Source organism: Peromyscus maniculatus, chromosome 9 (genome assembly GCF_049852395.1).
Source record: "Peromyscus maniculatus bairdii isolate BWxNUB_F1_BW_parent chromosome 9, HU_Pman_BW_mat_3.1, whole genome shotgun sequence".
Classification (NCBI taxonomy): domain Eukaryota; kingdom Metazoa; phylum Chordata; class Mammalia; order Rodentia; family Cricetidae; genus Peromyscus; species Peromyscus maniculatus.
Window position 1 is genome coordinate 33,890,152 of NC_134860.1, and position 25,815 is coordinate 33,915,966.

The 25,815-nt window shown below is 52.6% G+C and overlaps 1 protein-coding gene across 1 annotated transcript in view; it reads left to right on the forward strand.

Moving 5' to 3' along the window:
- Positions 1 to 25,815, forward strand: part of Zcchc24 (zinc finger CCHC-type containing 24) — a 54,301-nt gene that overhangs the window by 5,518 nt on the left and 22,968 nt on the right. Inside the window, exon 2 of the mRNA XM_006991628.4 lies at positions 6,835 to 7,035. Coding sequence (XP_006991690.1) covers positions 6,835 to 7,035 — 201 coding nt within the window. The remainder of the gene's footprint in view (positions 1 to 6,834; positions 7,036 to 25,815) is intronic.

Here is a 25,815-nt window from a genome sequence, read left to right on the forward strand (position 1 = left end):
TATGTAGCTAAGAATGGCCATGAAGTTCTGATCTCTTTGCCTCCACTCCACAAGTACTGGGATTACGAGGGTATGTATCATGTCCAGTTTAGGCAGCGCTGATGATCAAACCCAGGGCTTCATGCATGCTAGGAAAGCACTCTACCAAAAACCACCTTTTTGAAGAGTCATGGGCACTTGTGTAGGACTAGGTTTCCTAATGTGTTCCTACTCAGATTGGTCTGGTTTAGGAGACACAGGAGAAAAACCATGTTTTCCTATTTTATGCCCATGTCTCTGCCTGGGCCAGCAGCCCTGTTGTCCAGAGGAAGAGGTTGCATTCAGAGAACTAGGGACAGAATCAAGCATGTGCCATTGGATCTGTTCCCCAACCCTGGTGTGTGTGTGTGTGTGTGTGTGTGTGTGTGTGTGTGTGTGTGTGTGTGTGTGTATACACGCGCGCCTGTATGCATGTGTTAATATCTTCTGTGGCTCAATCCTCATTTGGCTGCACTGGTTAACTTGTAATTTCTGGAAGGACCTAGCAGTCTTGTGTGTCCAAGCCTTTATATTGCTTATGATTATAGTAGGATATCATTTCCAGCTCCGTCCCCATGGGCAGATTCCAAAGTGTTCCTTAGGGCGCAAATGGATGTCCCTCCTGAGAGGCCCGGGGTGGCTGCCTTAGGGAGCAGCTCTGCTTCCAGCTGCTCTAACAGCATGGGCAGTGGTAGCCAAGGTGTGATGCTTTAGGCCAGGCAACAGGCTGGGCAGCTAGGCTGCCGTTCACTGGGCCATAGCTGTCTCTCTATAGCTCTGCTGTTGGTAGAAATCCTGCCTCTCCCAGCTTAGCCTGATACTCACTTGGTGCTTTGGCCACCCTGGATGCTCAGCTCCTTCTACTAGGTGGGCAGGGGTAGGGCACATGGCTGGGAACCTGGTCTCTCTTCTGTCTTCAGCCTCGTGATGAAGTGGATGGTCTCCCCTGTCTCGGCCTCCTGTGTTGTCTCAAGGAACGGGTGTTGGTGGCTAGATTAATTGCAGCGAGCTGACTTGAGAAATGGTGAAAATGTCCTGATATTGGCTTTGATGTGCAGATGGCCCTCACCCTTTTCGGTCACGAGAATCTTAAGGCATTTGGACTTCCTGGTGTGAGCCCAGTACATATGACAGAAGCACACATGTCTGCCCATGACTTCACAGTTTGTGGACACCATCACTTCACAGTGGATTTCAGGTCCAGGCCTCTGCTGTAGAGACTATGGCCTCAGTTGTACCCTGGACTGGCTAATACCGTAGTTCTGCCCAGCCCTTGGTTTTTCAGATTCGTGGTTTCTGTTCTTGCTTGACAAGTGTGCTTCACAAGTGTGAGGCACAGGGTCCCCAGTGCTTGTGTGCTAGCTGGGCAGAGGGCAAGGAGCCATGTCCCATGAGCACCACCAAGTGAGTGGTGACCCCGGGTTGGGGGCTGAAGAACTGAGGTGGGGATAAAGTCTTCACTCTTTCCTAGGTCTGCTAGGCTCGATCCTGTCTCCACTGTCTACTCCTGCAGTCCCTGGTCTCTATTTCTCTCTGCCCCCTTCCACGCGACCTTAGTCTCGGATCTTTTATTGAGCACCAGCTGGGTAGGGAGAGCTATTTTACATGTGAAGTGTGAGCAGTGCCCATACAGGCAAAGGGTCATGATCTGACTTGGCCAGTTCATAGGTTCCTGGCCTTGGAAACAAGAATAGGGGGCGGAGCTGAGTGTGGCAGGGAAGCCCTCAGTCATGGAGTGCCTCATTTCCCTGTGGCTCCCGGTTCACCTGTGTGTACTGTCTCCTGTACCCAGCAGATACCCACCCACCTGTGTTTAGAGGGTGGGTTTGTGCACCATTCCAGGTGTCCCTAGGCATTAGGGACAGAAGTACAGATCTCTGGAAGAAGGGGTACAGTCATCGGTGGTGTGGGTGGTTTCTTATTGCAGTGTGTGCTGTTTGTGTTGGGTGCAGAGGTGAGTGTAAATGCATTTTCTTTGGGCTGCCAACCAGCTTCCAAATAAGGACACGGAGACTTATTATGAACGCTCGGCCTTAGGCTTAGGCTTGTCCCACTAGCTCTTTTAACTTAATTTAACCTGTTTCTGTTCATCTATGTTTTGCCTCAGGGCTTTTTACCTTTATTTCATTCTGTATGTCCTACTTTCCTGCTTCCTCCATGTCTGTCTGTCTGTCTGGCCCCTTGCGTCTCCTTTTCTCCTTCTCCCTCTGTCTCTGTCAAGCCTAGATTCTCCCTCCTACTTCTTCTCTCTGCCTAGAAGTCCCCCACCTATATCTCCTGCCAAGCTATTGACCATTTAGCTTTTTGTTAGACCAATCAGGTGCCTGAGGCAGGCAACGTAAACAAATGCAACACATCTTTATATAGTTAAACTAATATTCCACAACAGGTGAGGGCTGGGTGGCTTTGGGTGCAGAGGTGAGGGGTTGGTGGCATTAGGAGATGAGAAGATAGTTGTCTGGCTGATGAAAGAAACCCCATAGAACTTGGTGCTAGAATCAGGCTCCTTCCTCTGGGCCTGTTTTGGGTGAGAGGAGGACATAGGGCATCTCTGTTTGCTAATCTCCCTGGAGTAGCCTGCCTGTGGCCCAGCCATGAACACTGCCTCCACCATTGTTGGCCTTGCCCATGGCTGTGTCTGTCTCACTTCCACCTGCTGCCCTGCTGCTCCTGCCTCTCTGTCTCACCTCTCATCTCTATGGCTCAGCATTCCACTCTCTCTGGGCCACTCTCAGAAGTATCGGCCTACCTATGCAGAACCTGCCGGTTCCGCCCTAGCCTGTGGTGCCCTCTGATAGTCCTGCGGGAGGGTCCAGCTGGGCAGGCTTCTCTGGGGAGAGGGGGGCACAGCCTTAGGACTCTGCCTCTGTTCGCCACAGTCTACAGCAGAACTAACCTTCTCCAGAACCCAGAGAAGCAGGTACCATGTCTTGCTCAGCACCGAGGGGCTTTACATATGATGTCACACCTGACATCGTCCTCTGGCTACCTTTTTACAGGTGGAGACAGGTCTTGGAGGCTGTGTGGGGGTAAAATATAACTGGCCAACACATTTTGCCTGTGTTGCCTTGGGCAAGTCACTAAGTCTCTCTGTGTCTCAATTTCCAGCTCTACAAAAATGAGATCAGTGTTCAGATAAAAGTGTCTTAGCAGTTAAGGGGAACTAAGACAAAGAAGAGATTCTGTAGATTATACCAGAACGACTCAACAGTGGTCAGAACAAACCAGTGTCTTCTCATCGACTTTTCCCTCTCAGCCCATCAAGAACCTTGGAGAAGGTTCCAGCAATGACCATGAGTCTGATGCCGTATCTCAAACATATGGTGGAAGGACCCCATGTCCCCTGCCAGCTTCTGCTGTCACTGACCCAGGACGATGATGTAGTCCAGAGGCTCACTTACATCATGAGTGGGCCTGCCCTCCTTGGACAGCAGGGCCTTGGGAACCCATGCATCTCTGCTTTGCTTGCCGGCCCTGCAGCGCAGGTGAATGGCTGATCACCTTTTCCTTGCTGGGTCCTGGGTACATTTCAGGACCCGAGTGTCTGAATGCAGTGATGCTGTACCTGCAGGGACAGGCAATTTGTCCTCTCTCCCTTCAGTTCCAAGAGGCAGTCCCAACCCTGTGCTCTGCCCAGTTCCCGTGGGCCAGGAAAACAGCCGAGACTTGCCTTTCACCTCTGTGGCTGGAGCTCAAACAGGGCTTTGCAGAGGAAATGGCTTTCTGACATGCAAAGCCTGCCCCTGACCAGGCAAGTTGGACTCTTGGCTCTTAGTTTCAACTGGGTCTGAGTCCCTGCAGCCCTCAGAACCTCGGCTTCTCTACTAATAACATGGGAATGTGGTTGAATCAACTGACTACTCTCTGGATTCTTCGTTCTGAGTGGTGTTTGTCTTGGGTTGGGGCTTGGAGAGGAAGGCTGCGGCAGTCATGTGGACAGGCTCGGGGACAGTGGAGGCCAGGATCCGGGAGGGGGATTCTAGCCTTGCTGTGTCCATGGAGCTCCTAGAGAAGGCTTATCTGCGACCCTTGGGGGCATTTGGGACTACTGAGTTGCCAGAGTGGGGGTAGCTTGCTCAGAAGCCTTTGGCTGGTTGGGGACGCCTGAGGGGCTGTTGTGAGCCTAGGAGTGTGGCCACAGGCCTGGGGAGAGGACTATTTAAGGTGTAATTAGTGTACTTTTGGCGTCCACCAAACTTCCCCTTCCTCTTAAAGCTGTCTTGAAGGCTGCAGACTTGTTTAAATCCTATCCAGCAAAAAGGAAAGAAAGGAAAGCAGGCAAGAGAAGAGGGTTGTTATTTTGTGAAATTGCATTTCCCAGCCGTGAGCGTGAGTCACAGGGTCTGGAGCTTCAGATTTCTTGTTTGGATGAACTTTTCTCCCAGAGGCTGGGGCTGTGTTGCCCCAACTCAGGCCACTTTGGGACGATAGAGCCGGTGGCCTCCTGGCACGGGACAGGTCTCCCTGTCAAGATATAGAGTGACCTGGGATTTGATGCTCTGAGGCCGGTGAAGTGGCTGCTGCTGCCCAGATTTTTCAGGGGGCACTGGGCAAAGCAGATTTGGATCAGGAAGAAGGTCAGGAATGGATTCAGATGGTCCAATGGATTCAGAGTTTTGGCTTGGGGAGGTGGAGGGGTCGGGAGGTGAATGGTGGTGGTGGTGGTGGTGGTGGTGGTGGTGGTAGTTGTATTTTAGTGAGAATATGCTTAGTGTCATGGAACTGTACGCTTTAAAATCGTTAAACTGGTAACTTGTTATGGACATTTGATCACACACCAGAATATGCCCTTGGTCCCAAGCCACCGCTGTGGTGACTCTGAGGCGGAGCCCAGAAAACTGTTTTTGTTACTGGTTTCCAGGTCATTCGGTACAAGTTTGGAATACTCATTTCATCTGTTAAGTGGGGGGGGGGGGTAGTGACTCACTGGAGTGTGATGAGAGCCAGCCATCTCCCTAAGTGCACAGTTCCTAGGGTTTGGCTAGTCACCGTGGCCACCTTGTCTGATTCCCACCAGAGCGGTCCCCCTGTACTTCAGAAAGTGACCCCGCATAGGCAGGCTCACTGCCTCCAGGATTGGGACTGCTGCCTCTCAGGCCATCCTGGGCTGGCCCAAGAGCGAGAGCTGGACTAGACCATGTGCTGATTGGTGCTAGGGTGCTCTGACCTGGGTTTCATGGTGCACCAGATGGCTAAGTACAGGGTCGTCAGGAGCCATGTGGTTCCCTCACTGCAGGAAAGCTGTGTGCTAGCTGTGGGCAGCTCCAGGTATGGCGTCTTGGTGTTCTTCCATGGCCAGACTATGGCCAAAAAAATGTGAGAGGGAACAGAGGTCCAGAGAAGGAAAGGGCCAGTCTCAGGGTCACCCAGCAGGTGTCTGAGGTATGGTCTTACCTGGAAGGTGAGGACTGGATCCTCTAGGAGCTGAGTGACCAGCTTCTGAAGATGGAAACATGAGATTAGAAGCCATTCTCTTTGGGGTTAGGCAGGGTGTACCCTGTGCCTTAGACTTCTGTCAATTCTCTTCTCTCCCTTTCTCACACTGAGGAGACAGAGGACCGCCCCTGCTCTAGGCCTGCCCTGCCCACTTTGTAAAGGAGTCTGAGATCTTGGGTTCAGGGACCTTGTTTCTCTATCAGCCTAAAAACCTTGTTTCAGACTCCTGAAAACAAGGCCTCATCTCCACATCAGCCCGAGGCCAGAGCTCATCTCTGCCCCTTGGGGCATCTGTAGTGGGCTCAGAGGACTCCAACCACTGTGCCGGGGTTCACTGTTGACTTTCCCGGGGAAGCTGCTGCTTTCTAGCCTTGGCCCTTCACTAGGAAAGGGGAGCCCTTGGTCATTCCTTGCCAGCCCCACCACAGGCCCCACTAAATTCCGGTGTGCCATGCCACCCGGAGCCCGTGATACCTATAAATAGAGGCTGTATACACCAGGAGGGCCTGAGCTGTGTGTGCTCGGGAGCTCAGCGGGTGTCTGGTTCCTGTCATGTGGAGGTGGGAGAGGTAGCCACTTCCCTCTCCAGGCTCTCAGAGAGGTGGCTCAGGCTGGCCGAGCTCCTCTGTGCAAAATGGCAGCCATCCTGCAAGCTCCCAAGTCTCGTCCTTACTAGATGGGAAGTAGAGTGGACAGAGATGTGTCCGAAGTCCCTCCACAGGTGACAAGTGGCTTCCCATGATGCCATCTGTATTAGTCACCTGTCTTGTTTCCAGGGCAGCTTAAGGAAGAAGGGTATGCTTCAGCACACATCAGAGGGTACTTCCATCATGAGGGAGGTCACGCCGTCAGGAGCCTGGGGCCGATGGTCACATTGCTGCAAACCTGATTCGCCTTTTTATTGAGTGCAGGACCCCAGCCCATGGAATGGTGCCTCCCACATTTAGGATGGGTCTTTCGGAATTGCTTAACCCAATCTGGAAACTCCCTCACAGACATGCTGAGAGATTTTTCTCCCGAGTGATTCTAGATCCTGTCGAGTTGATAGTGTTAGCCTCTGCATCTGGTGCAGTGTGTCAGGAACTGATAGCAACACCAGTCACAGCTGTTAACATCATCACCATGTACCCAGGGGTCCTAGGGGCCAGACATATGACAAAGTGCTTTAGACTCACGACTTCACTTTACCCTTATGCAAGCCTTAGGGGGGTCTCTCTCATGTTCCCACAGTATAGTCAGGGCCCCTGAGGCCAAACCCACAACTAGAGTTAGGATTTGAACTCGGGCCTTGGGGATGGCTGAAAGTTCTGTGTGAACTGGTGTGGCATGGTGAGCAGAAGCCTCCTTTACCACAGCCCTGAATGGCCTCTGTTCCCACAGGCGCTGAGCAGCAGTGTGTACAGGAATGCTTCGCCCTATGGCTCCCTCAACAACATCGCGGATGGCCTCAGCTCCCTCACCGAGCATTTCTCAGACCTGACGCTCACCTCCGAGGCCCGCAAGCCCAGCAAGCGGCCTCCGCCCAACTACCTGTGCCACCTCTGTTTCAACAAAGGACACTACATTAAGGATTGCCCTCAGGTAAGGTAGCTCAGCCCTGCTGAGCTCTCTGAGCTTCCTGCCTGCCTGGGTCTGGGGGCAAGTGGACACCATGGTTTCCCCTGGCCCTCTGTTTCCCTGATACTGTTAAGTGAGCTAAGGCTGTCTGGGATAGAGGGACATAGACCCCACTTGGGTCCGTGATGCTTGCTCAGCAATCTACTTGGGGGATTCTGGACCCAAACCAGGCCCTCACATCAGTTTCTGGCCCTTTGGGTCCCACAAGTGGTCCTGCAGGGTGGGTCCCATTATAGTGGGGCAGGAGGCAGCCAGCAATCTCTTCATAACTCTCCGGAGGCCCCATCTGCTCACACTCACCAGGAAGGAATGTGGGCTCCTGGCCAGGAATCCAGATGTGCACCCCCTCCCTCAGATCCACCACAGCCTCCTCTGCCTAGAGCAAGGAAGGATCAGGGTCCTCCTGGCCTATTTGTGCCCCAGGGTAGGTCTAGGCAGAGGCACTGAGTGCCAAGAGACTCGGCATCCTTCTCAGGGCGCAGGACTGGGGGATGGAGGGTGTTGGGGGCAGCCCCGTTCTGTCCCCTGGGCTGTGATAAAGCAAGGCTGCTGCAGCTGATTCCACTCCCTGGGTGACAGACTCCTGGACAGAGACAGGCTCCTGGGGAGCAAAGACAGCAGCCATCTTTCTTAGTGCCATTGGAGGTTCTCGGTGATCCTTTCCCCCCACTATTTTTTCCACATTTTCTGTTTTTTATTTATTTTATAATGCGGTGCTGGATTTATTTTATATATGTAATGGAAATGGAATCCCATCAACTCTGAAAAGCCATGTCGTATTTACCAGAGTGGAGCTGGGTGGGGAGCCAGGATGGGCTGGCCACTCGTTACATCCCAGGCGCTTCTCAGGAAGGGCTGTGCTAGGCTTGGTGCCCTTGGTGCTCCAAGTCTAGTCCCAACACGGCTCTTCACAGTTCCAGGGAACTTGCCAGAAAAGCAGAACCCCAGGCCCACCCTAAACCCCCTTGCCTCCCCCAGTGGAGCCCTACATGGTGGGAGCTCACCACTGATAATGTCCCCCACACTCCACACCCCATCCTTCCATGGAGGCAGTGAGCAAGAGGCCCTTGGAGTCATGTGACTTCACTGGAGGCTGAGCTCTCCTCCTCCAGTGCTCTCTGGGTAGAACTCTCATCAGGCAATAGATAAGGATTTAGAGTCTGCCCAGGGCCCACTAACTGGCAGCTGCTTCCCAGCTAAGAGCTCCCACATGCAAGCCATTCAGGACACCTCCAGAACCACCTCGCCGTGGGCAGCTTGGGAAATGGGTGAGCAAGACCCATGCACATTGAGGAGGAGACCGACCCTGTGCCACTGTACCCTGACAGCCAGCCCGTCGGGTAACGCTGGTGACTGCCTATCTGTCAGACTCGAGTGAGCCTCGTTCTGAGAGGCTGAGATGAGTACCTTGAGCATGGAAGGAACTCCTGCAGAAGTTGAGCTGGTCAGGGGAGGAGCCAGGATTTTAACTCGGGCAGGTGAGAGTCCTCTGAATACTGGGATAGAGGGGCCCTTGGTTTCCAGCACCGTGCTGACACCGGCTCCCCTTCGCAGGGATCATTCTCTCTTAGTTCTGTGGCAGGTGAGGGAGGAGGGACCAGTTGGCAGTGGGACAGATGAGTCTCCGAGAGCTTCGGAGCTGAAGAAGACACAGAATTGCTACTTGGTGCCTCCATGAGTACCGGGACCACCCCTACCTGGAGACCTGTGCTCTGTGCAGCCTAGACCAGCTAGAGCTGGCTGAGACTGTCCTATCCTGCTCCGTTCTTGATTGTATTCGGGAACTCCTGGAGGCCCAGGGACCTCCCTGCCTGCTTAGGTGGTGGAGGCAGAATTGGGATAAGGCAAAGGAGAACCCTAACTAGCACTTGGGTGTAGTGACACAAGACAGGGGAAGGACCTGGCAGGGCTTGGCCCAATGGAAATGCTTGGTACAGGCTGCTGAGGGCCTGGCCCAATGGAAATGCTTGGTACAGGCTGCTGAGGGCCTGGCCCAATGGAAATGCTTGGTACAGGATGTCGGGTTTATTCTCTTTGCTTGGACACCACCATGATGAGAGTACCCCCCCCCCCCAGCTGGGTGCTAGATGGCAGGGAATTGGGTGGGCTGGCATTGAGTTAGATGCTCTCCACCCTCCGTTGACCACAAGCAGCTGCTGGGCCACAGGGCCACGTTCCTCCCTTTATCCTTGCCGTCTGACTCCTGAACCAGCTGAGATTCTTAGGCTGTCAGGTGTTGAGCACGAGTCTTCCTCAGGAGAGGAAAGGGGCGATTGAGCTTTTATAAACCTATGATTCAGATGAAATGTTATATACAACAAGCCAAAATATGTCGTATGTAAGTGAGATGTGGTAACCCACCCCTGTACTGGCCGTATCATGGGTCATGATTTCTTTTTAAGATGGAGTGGTACCCCACCAAACTGATATGCCTTCTCAGTCCTCAGTGGACAGCTGGCTGCTTCCACCCACTACCATGGGTAGTGCTGCTGTGGGTGTGGGCTTAGAAGTATCCTGAAAATCCTTGATTTTGGTTTTCCACTCTGAAGTTTGTTTTTTTTTTGTTTTTGTTTTGTTTTGTTTTGTTTTTCCAGACAGGATTTCTCTGTGTAGTTTTGGTGCATCTGTATGTACTGCATCTCACTCTGTAGACCAGGCTGGCCTCAAACTCACAGAGATCTGCCTGCCTCTGCCTCCTGAGTGCTGGGATTAAAGGTGTGTACCACCACTGCCCGGCCCACTGTGAACTTTATTGTGCCCTTCTGTGAAGTTAGTTTATCCTTGTTCTCATGTCTTGGTGTGGAGGCAAAGGTTGGTTCACTGACTATACGCTTTTTCATTGTTATTGTTTGTTTTTGTTATGAGACAGTCTGTCTGTACAGTCCAGGTTGGCCTCAAACTTGTGATCAGCATGCTTTAGCCACCCTTGTGCTGAGTACATATAAACCACCATACTCAGCCACATCTTCATTTTTGTTTTGTTCTTTTTTGGTTTGGAGACAGGATCTTATATAGCTCAGGCTGGCCCCCAGGATGGCTAGGTAGCACCATCTGGCCTTGAACTCTTGATCCCCCTTCTTCCTCTTCCCAAATGCTGGAATTGGGCCACATCTGCTTTCACATCCGTGTGTGCATCTGTGATTTGTGTACGTGTGTGTGAGCTCCTGTGTGAGGCCAGAAGCTGGCATCTGGTGTCTTTCTCAGTCACCTCCCCAACTACTTTTTAAGCTAGGTCTCTCACTCACTAGAATTAACCAGTTCATCTTGATTGGCCTGCCCACAAGCTCCAGAGATCTTCCGATCTCTGCCTCCCATATGTGGAGAATATGGACATACATGGCCACACCAGGCTTTTGTGTGGGTACTGTCGATCCAAACTCAGGCCTTCATTCTCGCACAGCAAGCAGTTGGACAACCCAGCTACCGCCCCAGGCCACCACATCTTCCTTCATTATTGTAAATGTTTATAGCTCTGACTTCTTCTGTGAGCCACGTCCCATGTTTCGGTGTGTCTGGTCTTTTATGTGCCACCTAATATTTCCTTGAGTTTCCCTCTTGGACTCCCTGGTTATTTAGCAGCACGTTGTTTAATAGCCACATATTTGTGAGTTTTCCAAATAGCTTTTGATGATTTCAGAATGTATTCCACTGTGGTCAGAGGACATGCTTTGTATTGTTCCATTCCTTCCAAATGCGTTGTGGTTGTTGTGGAGCTCAGCATGTGGCTGGCCTGGAGACTGTCCTGTGAGAAGGTTGGGTGGGGTGTTGTGGGGATGTCTGCTAGGCATGCTGGCTTATGTGCTGTTTATGTCTCCTGTTGCTTTGTTGATATTCTGCCCAGTTCTCTAGCCATTAAGTACAGATACCAGTGTCTCCAACCATGATTACTGAATTACTCCTTTGTCTTCCGTAGCCTATTTGTCCTCATGCATTTTGGTGTTTTCTTATTAGGTATGCCCTATTATTCTAATGGTTATAGCTTTCTGATGAATTGATCCTTTTACTATTATAAAATGCTCATTTCTTTTATTTTCCTTTAGTAACATATTAGAGCTAGAGATGTAGTTCAGTGATAGAGCACTTGTCAAATACATGCAAGGTCTTGGGTTCGATCTTCAGTACCACAGGAAAACAGAACCAAAACAAACCCCATGAAGTCTGTTTTTTTTCTGACAGTGGTATACCTGGCTTTCTAGTGGTTGCTTTTACACATTCAGATATTTGAATCTGAAGTGAGTCTCCTGGAGATAGCGTATGATTGATTGGATTTTAAATTTGCTGCCCAATCTGAAAAAATCCCTGCATTTTGATTGGATTCTTTAATCCATTCACCGTTAGTATTATTGGTGTAGTTTAATTTACCTCTACCACAAGTTTTTATTTTATAGATTGTTTATCTTTTTATTCTGTTTAATTCTTTTTTGTCTTGTTTCTTGTTTTTTTGTTTTTATGAGACAGGGTTTCTCTATGTAGTTTTGGTGCCTGTTCTGGATCTCGCTCTGTAGCCCAGGCTGGCCTCGAACTCACAGAGATCCACCTGGCTCTGCCTCCAGAGTGCCGGGATTAAAGGCATGCGCCACCACTGCCTGGCTCCTCTGTTTAATTCTTATTTCTGTCCTTTGTGTTCATTTTCTAATGTAACAGTTTGATTTCTCTAATGATTTTAACACTGTTTTGTAGTGATCTACTTGTGGGATGTGGTTTATGTTATGCATCTTAATTCACTAGCAGCACACACAGAAATGCCACTCCTGCACAGCTTTGTGAGCTGCCGGTTTGGGCCTTCGGGTGCTCACTTGTGCTGGGTCTGTTCCTGTGTTCATCCTACAGAGTTTGTTGAGCTGCTTGGATGCATTGATGAAGCTGTCATTAGATTTGGGGATTTTTAGGCCATTGTTTCTTCAAATATTCTTTCTGTTCTCTCATCTTTTGTTCTATAGAAGAATTTCTAAATGATCCAAATGTATTTAGAATTCTCCATAGTTTAACTGGGGTAGAATATACCCATGAGCACTGGCATTTCACAGGGGCAGCAAGGAGTGTATACAGCTAACACTTTCACTGCTAGGGGCCCTGGTCTGGTAGCACGGGACTTGATTCTTTTCTAACTTAAGGAAAGGCTAGAGGAGCTGGGAATGGAGCTCGGTTGGAGGAATGCTTGCCTGAGATGCTCAGAGCTCTGAGTTCAATCTCCAGCACTTCATAGGCCAGGGTTCATGGCTCACATCTATAATTTAGGAACTCAAGAGGGGGAGGCAGGAGGATCAGAAGTTCCATGTCATTCTTGGCTACACAGCAGGTTCAAGGACAGCTTGGGATATATGAAACCTCATTTTAAAGAAGAGGACCCAAAGCCGGGCAGTGATGGCACACACCTTTAATTCCAACGTTTGGCAGGCAAAGGCAGGTGGATCTCTATGAGTTCAAGGCCAGCCTGGTCTACACATCGAGTTCAGGACATCTAGAGCTATTACAAAGAGAAACTCTGTCTCAGAAAAGCAAACAAACAAATTTAAAAAAAAGAAAAAGAGACTGTGAAAAGAACAGGATAGCTGTCTCCGAGGCTTTGTTCACATGACTCTGGGGGCACTGTGAAGAGTACTGTGAAGGGTACTGAGTGCTACAAGAAGTCTGGAGCCCACAAAGCAGAGGTAGAAGGTGATGGAGATCAGCTGCCCACGGGACATCACTCCTTGTGGGTGAGGCTGTGCCAGTGCCCATCTTATAGATGTGAGCACTTGTCCAGGAAAACTTAGGAGCCAAGAGTGCCACCACTTCACTCTTGGAAAAACAAACAAACAAACAAACAAACAAACAGCCTTGTTTGTAGTCCCCGACTTTGGGTGTGTGCAGCAATGTGACAGTTTTGAAGCCCAAGGGTAAATAGTAAAGTCACTGTCCAGTAGCCCCTAAGCCCTCACTCTCTCCGTGGGTACGGCAATACTCCTCAGTTTCCAGTTGACAAAACCGAGGTCCAGGGAAGTCAAATGGCTTGCCCCTGGTCAGACAGCTGGTCACTCTGTGAACTTGGAACTCAGGTCCTCTGAGTCTATGCCCAGACTTTTTTGTTTGTTTGTTTGTTTGTTTATGTCCTACATCTACTGTTTTTAAGATCAGAGGGTTTTTTTGTTTGTTTTTTGAGACAAGGTTCTCTATGTAGCTCTGGCTGTCCTGGAACTCACTCTGTAGACCAGGCTGGCCTCAAACTCAAGAGATCCGCCTGCCTCTGCCTTCTGAGTCCTGGGATTAAAGGGGTGTGCCATCCCACCTGGCAAGATCAGAGGTCTTTAAAAGAGAGGGGCTGCTGGAAATAGAGGATAAGAAACCACACCTGCCCATTCTGACCAAGTTGGTGTGCTCCATAATCACCACGGGTCCATCCTCAAGGGGTCTTCTGCCCGGTAAAGCAGAGAGGTCAGAGTAGCACTGGACTGCCAGCTCTGGTGGCAGTAGACTCTTGTCTGCAGGGGAGGCCTAGGCAGTACCTGCTAGCTGCCTGCAGGGCCGTCTGGGTGCCCGGTGTTGACATCACCAGGAGCAGGACCCTGAGGTTCTGAGCCTCCAATCCTTCCAGCTCGGCCTGTGTATTTGTAGTGGGGGCTGTGAATGCAACCTTTCTAAGTGTCTTTTGGGTGCGGGTATGCTACTGGGGTAGGTACAGCCAGCCTGGGACACTGTGGGAGGTTTGAGAGGGGAGGAGCTAGACTAGGGAGGGAAGGCATCTCAGGCCTCTCTGGGCACTGCATGCTCTGGTTCACGGCTGGCACACCCAGAGGAGAGGCGGGAGGTGTGGTCAGAGCAGGTGGTGAAGGCCTGCGTGCCAGGCTGTAACCCTGGGCTTAGTGTCGAGGGCAGGGAAGCCATCTGGGTTTAGGTAACAGGCTCATGTGAACAGTCTGAAAGATCATTCTGGGGGCAGGTGGGGCCTGGGTGGGAGGAGGCCTGGCTGCTACAGAGGGCAGCCTGTGAGTCTGGGTGGAAGGTGACGAGACCAGAGGAAAGGCATGGGGAGCAGAGGTGGAGGATGAGGCAGCCTGGAACACCACAGGGAAAGAAGAAAGGGCCCCTTTGGGGCTCAGAGGCTCAGCACATTGCAAATAGTAGGAATGAAAGCCCAAATCAGGGAACATTACACTTGAAGAGCCAAGAGACCCCTCCTGGCTACCTCTCCACAGCATGGGCAGCATCAAGGCCCATAGTCTTTTTAGGGGTCCACAGAAATGGCTCTTCTCTTACGTGTTTTAAGACCATGAAAGGAAGTAAACATAATAATAACAGTAAGTATGTAATTAGACTCTAGCCTGGGTGTCTACATTAACACAGAAAATGTGATTTTTAGTAACTTGCAAAGGAAGGGCCACACAAAAGAACACGTGCCTGTGGACATGAAACTCATCAGGTAGCCCTAAGAGGGACTGGTAGCAGCTTGCAGTTAGGTGGTCTTGCTGATTCCAGGAAAACGCACAGGGTCTGCACGCCACCAGCAAGGATTCTCATGCTAGTGAGGGATCCTACTAGGAGAAGGAAAGAGCCTTGGATTTTTTTTTTTTTTTTTTTTTTTTTTGGCTCAAAGGCCAAGTTCAAGTCATCGTTCTGCATGTTGCTCTGCTGTGCATCACTTGGTAAGTTGCCTAACCTGTCTGGGCTACTTCTCCACATCTGCAATTTGGCCTTGGACTTCTCTTGACTTGGAGGCTGTGTTAGGAGTCGGGGCAGTATACTACTCAGGACCCAGTGTCCTTTGTCTAAGACCTCCCTCTGCCCAGCCATGCCAAGCTTGGCAGCCACCCTGCAAACCCTCACCCGGAAGCAGAAATTCTCCAAGCCTGGACCTCCCCTACTCCCAAGACCTTGATGAGCAATGGTCCCTGTCTCGAGGGAGGTCCAGGGAGGGTGGTCACCTGTGCCTCCATGTCCGGCTAAGGGCTGGAGCCCAGGGGAGCACTGGCCTGAGTCAGCATGCCTGGCTGCTAATGTGATCCAGATGTCAGACGGAGCAAAATCATCACCCCCACCCAGCTGGCAGCTCGGGTTTCTTGGAGATTGCAAAAGAAAAAGAAAAATAGAGCAGAGAGAGACTCAGATCCCAGCACAGCTGAAACCGTGGGATGTAAATAGTTTTAGGGTCTTGCTAGGAGAGGGGCGTTGGCCCTGCAGCCTACCCGGCCTCCTCTGCCCTTGGGCACCAGCCTTGCCTCTCACCACAGGCTGGAGGAGCCAGTCCCAGAGGGCTTGGGTGTTCAAAGGCAATAAACAGGGCTGACCAGCCATGTCTGATCCTGGCCTGGGTTGTCAACCACTCATTCTGGTCCTGACCTAGCAGCATGTTTGGGTATTCCCTGGGGTCAGAGTGGGTAGAGTTGCCCAGGGGACAGATGGAGAGGGACTGTGGATCTGTGGGGTTCCCCTTGCAGAACTCAGGCCAGGGACTAGACATTTCTTAGAGCCTCCAAGCTGAGCGACATGGAGAGCTAGAAGAGGTTAGCCTGCTCATTGAGCCCAGCTCCTTCCCTCTGCGTGGGAGCACCTCCCATAGGAGAGAACCCATGCAGGAAAGTTCTCGGGCTGAAAGGTTACAAAGCCTCTTGTCAGCCCAGAGCTGCTGTGGCTTGGACTTGGCTTGAGTGTGCCTCTCAAGGGCTCATGTGTAGGGAGCTTGACTACCACAGGGTTGATGGATGAAGCAAGAGGTGGTGGGACTTTCAGAGGTGAGGCCTGGCAGGAGGTGGTTAAGTCATTGCAAGGAAAGGTGGGAACTCTCCCAGGACCCTTGGGAAAGGGTTATTATGAAAGAGCAGGCTTCTCCCTTTGCCAGGTGACCCCTTGGTCTTTCTAGCATTGGTGTCCTTCTCCATGGGAGCTTCAGAGGACTTAGTGTTTGGACTTTTAGCCAAAACTGTGGGTTAAATAAACACATTTTCTTCGTGAAGTGTGAGATTTTTTTTTTTAATATTAACAAAAAAAAAAAAAAACAGAGAGGACCACCAGTGAGCTGGTGGGGGAACTAAGGACTTTCTTATAGAACCTGAGCTAGGATGACTTTATAGAAAGATCTGCAGAGGGAAGGAGGGAGAGAGCCAGAAGCAGGGAAGGAAGGAAGGAGGAGGAGGAGGAGGAGGAGGAGGAGGAGGAGGAGGAGGAGGAGGAGGAGGAGGAGGAGGAGGAGGAGGAAGGAGGAGGAGGGAAGGAGGGAGGCTAACAACACCATTTTGTGATTCCGCTGAGGAATCCTGGGCTGGGGGCAGGTAGGAATGACTCCTCTGGAACCCAGGATGGCTTCCTGTGGGTACCTGGGCTGTGCTGCTCTAGCTCCTAGCTCAGTACCTGGAATGCCACGAGGGCCCAGAAATGTTCTCAGGAGCATTTCTGGGGGCTTATGACCAATGCTTGGCCTAGGGTCTCATGGGCCCTGGTGTTGGAGGTGCCAGGACTCAGGCTGTGTGCTAGCCTTTCCTCCCTCCCTTCTGAGACCCCCTGCTGCCTCATACCACCCCTGTGTGGCCTCTTACCAGCTGTGAGCTCTGGGAAAGTAAGCCAGTCTTTCCAGGTCTTGGTTCCTCCTATTTCTAGTGAGGATACTGAAAAGTCGGGCCTCAGAGCATGCTGGGAGGCCGCTGTTTGCCCGAAGCATCTCCTGCATTCTCTGGGCACTTACATTAGGTCTCTTAGTGGCTGTCGTTATTTTTAGGCTGCAGTTTAGCTCTTTCAAACTGGTTTGGGGGCGTCCCAAAGTCTGGAGTGTGCCTCAGAGCTGTGGGGTCCCTAGAGGGCTCTGGGCCTCCCCTCCCACCCTCTGTCCACAGTAGGGGGCCAGGTGACAAGGCTGTGTTTCCTCAGGGGCTTGGGAGGATCAGGGGACAGTTCCAAGTACTTGGGACCATGCAGGGGAGATTCCTGGAAGAGGCTCAGGGGATCTGTTCTACCCAGAGTGGTAATCCGGCAAGAGGGCTGGGGGGTGCGTGGCTGTCAGCTCCTTCTGGCTCCAGTGGAGGGGTGGATACGCCAGGTCCACTCTGCCTAGCACAGACAAGAGGGGACAGCTTTAGAGGTGGCATGAGAGTGAAGGAAGAGGGGTGTGGTGCAGGACACGTGACAGGAAGGAGCCGCGCGGCCAGTTTCACATCCTCAGCTGGTGGTTCTCTTTGTAAGCGTCATACGCTTCGAGAAGGAGTCCCCAGTGGCTCCACGTCTCCGTGGTCAGTGCTTCATCTCCTAGATCCTGAGGGACAGGGAAGAGGGCAGGGCCTGGGAGGGGGACTCACCCCCAGCCTTGAGCAACTTGCCAGGCCTGGGGAACAGGGCGCTGAGACAGAGCAAGGCCACCTGTGGGGGTCAGCCTGTTGTCGCTGTCTTGAAGTACCTGACACAAGCTGGCCTTCTGAAGGGGTTTATTAATAGAGCCTGGAGCTTTCACCAAATGGTTTAGCTCAGGCTCGGGCTGGAGCCACCCCTTGGCTGCATGGCTGCACGGCTGCACGGCTGCACGGCTGCACGGCTGCATGGCTGGTGGTGGGAACACACATGAGAGCGTGTGAGTGGTTCAGGACAGAAGAGGGGAGAGAGGCGAGGGCCGGCTCCCACTTTTATAAGCACTCTCTGGGGGAGCCACCAAGGAGTCACGTGAAAACCACTGTGATGCCTTACTAAGGGGCATCCCGATGAGCTAGGGACCTCTTCCTGCCTTGTACTACCTCCTACTGCCTCAGCCTCTGGAACCGAACTCCCAACACAGCATCATTGGGGGACACTCAAACCGTATCCAAACCACAGCAGCGTCCTTGGGCTGGGGCACCTCCTCCAGTCAGCCTCCTCTGATTCCTCCTGCTGTGCCTGCTGAATGCTAGAAGGACCATGGAGGGTCCCCAGGGCCAGGCCCTTAGGCTGCGCTTCTCACATGGCTTGTGTTTATCTTGGGACCGTTCAAGGAAGAGCTGGCTTCGAAGGCCAGCGATTCTGGCTAGGCCTTCCTTCCGGTGGCAGAGCTTTCCCGAACTGGACTCAGACTTCAGTCTTGTGCCTGGCCACTGTCTGGCCTTGGCTAGGCATGGGTCCTCTTGCCTTGCAGAGGGGAATGTGGGGGCCAAGCTGCCTCCCTTGCTTGGCTCCTCTGATACTTGGTGTGCGGCTGCACTCGTGACATTTAGTTCAGTGGTAGAGCGCTTGCCTAGCAAGCTCAAGGCCCTGGGTTCGATCCTCAGCTCCAAAAAAAAAAAAAAAGAAGAAAAGAAAAAGAAAAGAGATCCTTGGCCCCAAAGCCTCACCCATCCTCACTGGTAAAGTGAGTCTGGGGCTAGAGCAAAACTGGGATGTAACAGACACTTCTCCCTAACACACACACACACACACACACACACACACACACACACACACACACACACACACTTGGTGTTTTCCAGGCTGCTAAGCCCTACCTCATGCTGCACCCCATCTGGCACTGCCTTAACTTAGTTGCTCCTTTCCTGTTCCCTTCAGAGCCCAACTGAATCCACCTCCCTAGGGAGTCCTCCCCAGCCATCCCGTGCCTGTGGGAACCTGGCCTTATGGCTGGGCTGACTCTTGGTTCCTTCACAATACTCACTGGCTCAAGCCCCAGAGGCCTAGAACAGCAGCCAGCAGGTCCTCTAGGATCAGCTGGAGAGCCAGGAGACCTCAGGCCCTGCTGCCCTCAAGGCCAGATGGGAAGTTGTTTGCTAGGCAAAAATTGCTCATTGCCCTGCGTCTGGTTCTGATTAGGTACAAGGTGGGGGGGTTGGAGGTGTGAAGCCAACTGGGTGACCTTGCTGTGCCTCAACCTTCCCTTCTGTATGATGGGTCCGTGAACACACATCCAGCCCGTCCCTTAGGGCTTCTGTGAGGATCTTCTGAGCTGATAGCGACAAATGAAAGGAAAATCAAGGAGGTGGCTGCTTCTGGACATCGGGAGGCTAGAGCCTGGGGTGTGGTGCTTGAAGCAGCTGCTGCTTTAGCAGAGGCTTGGAAGTGCAGGCTCAGGTTGAGGGTGTGGCTCAGCACAAGGCTGGATTTTGACTGCCATCCCCAAAGCTTCTCTTTCCTACTTCTTAGGATTGAGGATTGGCCTTAAGGACCCTGGTGACCCTCCTGGGGGCCATGGTAGTCACTGCACATGTGTAGGGCCAGAAGCTGTCTTGAAGCCTAGAAGACCTATGTGGCTCACTCTCTTCTGGCCTGCTTGGTACCTAGGGTTCTAGAAGCACCCGAAGCAGAGGTTCCTCTAGGGAAGCAACAGAACCTTTGGAACTAGAGGGGTCCGAGAAGGAGGATACAAGGAGAGGCTGGGGGCTTGACCTTGGTGTAGAGGCTGGAGGACACTGCTGGATGTCCTTGACCCAGTCTCCTGTGGTCTCTGTTTCCCTATAACAGGAAAGAGAGGTGCTCCTTTGGGATTCCCCCTTAGGAGTGCCTGGGATGTTTTATCTTGTTTATTTTGGGGGTGCTGCAAATGTTGACCGGGGAGGTCTAGAGCAGGCCTAGACACACAGATTTGTCTAGATGTTCAGGCCATTGTGGTGGGCAGCTGGGCAAAAGTACAGTGCCCAGTGTGAACTGGCATGGTGCCCAGATGAGAGGATCTGCAGGGGAGCAAGCTATATGTCCTGAGGTCCCCAGGGCCCCACGCCCTCCTGCCTGTGCTCCATCCTAGACTCCTGGTCCAAGTAGCCAGAGAGCTTGTACCTTGGAAGCAAGCTTCCTTCCAGATGGCCCTGGCTCTCGGGATGGTGTGGTTTTGGGTCTAAGGCTCTCTGATCTGTCCATGCCCGAGTTCCATCATTCTAAGCCTCACACAGATGTCTGGGTTCTCAGGGGCTCTTGTTCTGGGGATGAAGTCTCTTGCCTGAGTGTGGTAATCACACTCCCAAATTCTAGAGCCTAAGATACAGTGCTGTTGTGGCTTTAACACCATGTCAGAGTCTGAACTCAGTGACCCTGCAGTGATCTGCCAGACCATCTGGGCCAATGGCTACTGGAGCCCAGGGCCTGGCCTCTGTCTTCCTGAGACAAGGTGGTGGTCGTATGAGTATGGACACAAGCCACTCCACCCTGCCTTGGGGGACAGTGAGAGTGGGGAGAGCAGAGACCCCGTACAACTCCTGCACTCCGGCTCCACCCCCAGCACTACAGAGGAGGAGTGAACGATAGAGAAGACGTGAGGGCCACCGGGCAGCCAGGACAGTGGCATAGGCACCCGGCAGCACCCCTGGATTATGTTTTATATCCACACATCTCACAGCAGCGCTGTCGTTGCCCAGGGTAGCAGATTAGGCTGCAACCTGAGGGGCTATAACATACAAAGACCTCTCCAACTCCGCCCCGACCAACACACCTAACTCCAGATGGAGAGCGGAGACCCAGGAGGAGATGAATTGCTTAGTAAGAACGGCATCCTGTCTCTCAGCTGTTATTGCATGGTTCTTTCCAGCTAGCCCTACGTAGGCCTGACGTTTTGCACAGAACCATCCTGTTTCTGTAGGACTCAGATGACCTTCGGTCCTTCTAAGGTAACAGAGACCATCTCAACCCTCAGGATTATACACTTATCACCTGGTAACTGCACCGAGCCCGGCTCTCTTAGCCCCGTGTGACCCTAACCTCAGGCCATTTTCGGACCAGCTAGAACTCACAGACATGCATAAGGTCTGGTGTCCCACCCCTCACCTGTCATCCCCTACCTCTGCTAGGTGCTAGAACCTCAAGCCTGGAGCCATGACATAGAAGGTGGGCTGCAAAGAGTCACACCTCCTGACCCTCATTCTCTTTGTGACCTTGAAAATGTCCCTGCACCCCTTTGGTTTCTTCGATGCTGAGGGACAGTGGAGTGTGACTCACAGAACGACCATGAGGATTCAGCAAGATCTTGTAAGGACAAACCTGGCACACTGAGAAGGGGCAGAGGCTGCCCACGTGCCTGCCAGCTTATCAGTCTTGGCACAAAGCCTGCCTTGGTGAGAGCTTGTGTTTGCCGAAGGAGACTGGGTGGCTACTTTTATAGTCACTTTAGGGGTGAAATCATGCTTTTCAGAAGACCTGGGTTTTTAAAGGGCTATCAAAGTACAGGAGGAAGAGTCTAAGGAGACATGAAGTACTAGGCACATTGGTAATGGTGAGGATGATGGTGGTGGTAATGATGGTGATCATAACTGTGATTATGGCTAAAGATAGTGATGAGGTCGTAGTGGTGATGGTGGTGATGGTGATACCAGTTATGATGATGATGATGATAATAGTGATAATAATAATTGCAGTGATGGTAGTGATGATGTCGATGGTGGTGATGATTATGGTGGTGATGATGATGGTGGTGGTGATCATGACTGCGATTATGGCTACTATAAACTCAATTCCAACCATATGCCAAGCATTTGCTTTCAGTGAGCCCAATCGTTGTCTTCCCTGCTTGGATGATGGCAACCTAAGACTCAGAGAGATGGAGAAATTCCCCTATACTCTTTCTGCTGTTCAGTGGCATTGGCATTCAAACCCAGGTCTCTGGGGCTATGCGGGAGATCTGATTTCATTTGCCATCACTGGATGACAGTGGCCACTCCTCCGTGGGGCCACAAACACCTCACAGCAAGGAAACAGGAGACATACTTTTTTTTTTCCAAGAGAGATGGAAGAACTGTGGTTTCTTTCCTCCTTCTGCACAATTCTCCTTATTTCTCATGTGGCTCTTTTTGCCATTTTTAGAAATCCAGCGCTGCCTGTGGCTGTGGACCCACCCGCAGCCCACCTTGGCTGTGGAGATGCGCATGCGCACAGAGCTCCTGAGGCAGGGCAGTGCATGGGGTGGGGGTGCATGCTCCTCATGCCAGGCCTGTGCTGTTACAACAGGGCCAGGGCCGTGCTGAGTGCCTGCTGCCCAGCCAGGAGCTGGCGTTGAGGCGGAAGCTTCACCAACAGGCCCCCTCACAATCCTGCAGTTGGTTTGAGCCACTGTGCTTTTCTTGGCCACCCTCAGCCACTCACTTCCTGTCATTTGACTTAATAGGAGGATCCAGGTCATTATGAGGTGTGAGGGACGAACTTTCTCATGCTTTATTCCCGCGCTCTGTGCTGCCCAGCCTGGCTGCACACAGATTCAGGGCCTATCTGGACAGACCTGAGGCACCGCCCCCCATCTCCTCACCAACATCACCAGGTGGCACACCAACTCCTGGGATTCTTGCTTTTTGGGCCACTAGGAACAAAGCCAAGATGGGATAGACAGTGAGGACCAGTCATGGCCCATGTGGGCACGTTGCAGGAAATGGGGACATGAGACCTGCTGGGGACTTACCCAAGGTCTCTGCATCCTAAGTACCCCGGAGGCCTTCGTGGGGTGTGGCAGCAGGCCTCTGGAGGCAGGAGCCTCAAAAACTGTGGCAGAGTCTCAGAACAGCCAGCCGCCTCAAAGTATAGCTCTAGGAAATGCTCTCAGGGTCTGGTGTTGCTGGAGGAGCCAGGCCTCTGGCCACAGCACCTCTGCTGTGTGGAGGGCCAGTGGGGAGTGACGATGCCCGTGGGCATCTGTACCTTGTGTCCACTAGGTGCCTGCTGACCGGGACACTGAGCTCTCTGTCCTTCTGGTTCTGGCCTCACTTGCACCCCGGGGGCTGCTTCTGTTGTGGGCTCGGCCTCCTTCTCATTCATCCCTCTTTCCTGGCCCCGAGGAATCACTCTGGGGTCTGGCAGGCAGCTGGGAGCCTCGAGGCCTGCCATAGGGTGCTCTGCATGCTCTTCCAGCTCACTTACTGGGGAAGGAGTCTGCATCTGTGTGGTTAGGACGGCACCGGAGTGCCCAACCCTGCCTCTAGACTGGCGCTGGGGTAGACCCACCAGTCTTGTCATTATACGGCTGTCCCCCATGCTGTTCTCGCTCCAGACTTAGCCAGAGCTCTTCTACCCATCTCTGTTGGAGAAAGCCATGGCCAGGCTCTCTTCACTGGCAGAGAGAAGCTTGTCTGCAAAATGCTACCTCAGACCTCTTCTTAGTCCTCACTGTCTCTCCCTGCCTGCCACTATCCACCACAGGTGGCCAGAGAGATTTCAGAAGGCCATAGAGACCTGTCCATACCAATCTTAAACCCATGTGGCTTCCCATGGCTCCCGGGATAACACCTAGCCTTGCGATGGAGTCCAGGGGGCCCCTGAAGCCTGGCCTTTGCCCCTCCAAGGTCTTCACCTCATGCTTCCCGCCACCCAGCTCTACTCCAACTGCAGGGAACCCTTTTCACCTGTGACTTCCTCTAGCTCCCTGGACACGCCCTGACACCTCTTCACCACCCCCAAACATGCTCTTCCCCGGCATGTCCTTTGATGGGCAAGACAGCGCTCAAGTGGTTTCTCGTCTCTGTTCATTCATTCATTGTGTACTTATGAAGCTCCTCCTGTGTGCCTGGCATGGACCACAGGGCACAAGGAAGACAAGGAAAGAACAGTTCACATTCCTGTGGGGACAGTAATGAAATAGTCAGGGACACCATGGTATAAGTCGCGTTCAAGCCAACAGGTTGTCAGGGACCACCTCTCGGAGAGTGTAGAAACCAGAGCAGAAACAAATGAGCCCGGGAGGAAATGTCTGGCGACCTGGGGCACCATCATCCTTGGAGAAGGAAGAGCTAAGGCGAAGGCTCTAAGGATATCCAGGCGAGGGGGTTCTTCGCCTGATGGCTCCGGCTCCGAGGGAGCTGGGGCTGCCTTAGAGGAGCTGAGGCCCACAATTAAGAATGTCCCCAGCGCCGTCGCCCCTTCTCTTACTCCCTCTGCCTCAAGCTGGGCAGCTCTCCTCCAGGGAACACAGATGGGTGCTTGTCTGAGAGCTCCCTTCCCCCACCACCCCAACATGTGCAGTGGGGACAGGAAGTGTCGGATCTCGCCTCCCAGCTGCCTGGTGGGATGCCACCAAGCCAGGATGGCTTGCTTGGGAAGGGACAGAGGCCCTATTGAGCCAGCTCTCTGGGCCAGCAGGGACAATAGCCACACTGAGAACTGGGAACATCGGCCAGCATGCTTGTCCAGGAAGTTGCCAGGTCACTACCGCCCCTTCTGTGCCACCCCACCCCCAGCCCTCTCTCCTCTAGCTGCCCAGTTTAGGGGATAGTAGATGCCAGTGGCCACTTTGCCCTGGCGCTGCCTGCTTTGTGCCAGCCCCAGGCTGTCCCCAAAGAGGGAGAAGTACGGGGTCCCGGGCATATTGCTTACAGATAGGCACAGGGGCAGGAACTGGAGGGGGTCCATCGGGAAGGGGGTGTGTACCCTGAGAGCTGGATAGGAGGGCTTTTAGGAGGAAGAATCATGGTTCTAGAGCATGTCTGTAGCCAGGGTCATGCTTTGAAGAAGGCGCAGCACTCATGAGGCATCAGCAGACCTAGCTGGCGTGAGGGACAGGTCAGGAGGAGGAGGAAGAGAGAAATCATGGTCAGGACTACCCATGACTCAAGCCATCTGTTGCTCAAGCCTGAGTGCTGTCTATAGGTGAGATGTTTAGGGGGCTGGAGAGATGGCTCAGGGGTTAAGAGCACTGACTGTTCTTCCAGAAGACCTGAGTTCAATTCCCAGCACCCACATGGCAGCTCACAACTGTCTGTAACTCCAGTTTCAGGGGACCCTTACACCCATGGCAAAAACACAAATGCATATAAAAAAAATAAAATAAAATAGGTGGGACGTTTATTCCAGAAGGATCTTTGTTGGCATCCTGCCGTACTTGCCTTCCATGTTCAGGGGCAGCTGTAGATCCAAGGCAAAACCCTGGTGGAAAGCACTTGGGGTAAGCACCCAGGTGCAGCATTGACCTTCCTGACCTCCAGCCCCCACCCCCACGCTTGCTGACAGATGGGGAAACTGAGCCCCAGGCCACAAAATGTGCTGGTGAGTGTGTTGGGTCCAGGAAGGAGGTTAGGGACGTCTACATGATCAGATCAAGTCATAAAGTTTCAGATTCTTGGGGTGGGTGGGTGGGTGTCTGAATTGTCCTGAAATACCCTGCAGTGTGGCTTCTGCTCAGAGTCAGATCCCTGTGGGGCTCCATTCCAGCACCCTGTTCCTTCACAGCAGCCAGAATTACTTGAATGAAATACTTGCTACATGTCCTGTGCATTGGCTGTAAATTCACAGGGCTGGGGGTGTGTCCTGTTCCAGGGCCTCATATATAGTACTGCCCCCGCACATTCTGGTTGAGAGTATGAACGCAGTGTCATGGAGCAGGTGTGGAAAACACACCCCGTCATTGTGTGACCATAGCCTAGCACTTTCTCGGTCCTTGTTTGGCCACCTATAAAAAAACAAGCTGGAGCCAGTTTGGTAGTCAGACACATGCCACTACATAGGAAGCAGCCAGGCCAGCTTTGACAGATCCTGCCGAGAAACTGAGGCCCGGGGAAGCTAAGTCACAAGCCATAGATGTGGCAGGCAGGGCAAGGAGTTGAGCTGGGGTCGCCTGGCGTCTGTCCAGGCTCTGGAGCACCCGCTCTGGCTATCAGCCTCCATGTCTGAGCTCAGGCTGACTGTTCTCAACAGCTGAGCCCATCAGGAGCCACGTAATGCTGGTGCCAAGGCAAACATTGGTGGGGAGGTGGGGGCCAGAGGTGTGGCTGCCCATTCCTCTGCTTTCTGAGCAGACCGCCGCGGAGCCTAGCAGCCAGGTCTGCACTGCAATCATTGTTCCTATGATTGTTTCCAGATGCTGTGGACTCGCAGGTTTGGGGCTTGGCCAGGGAACCAGCCCTCCCTCCCCCACTCGCCAGC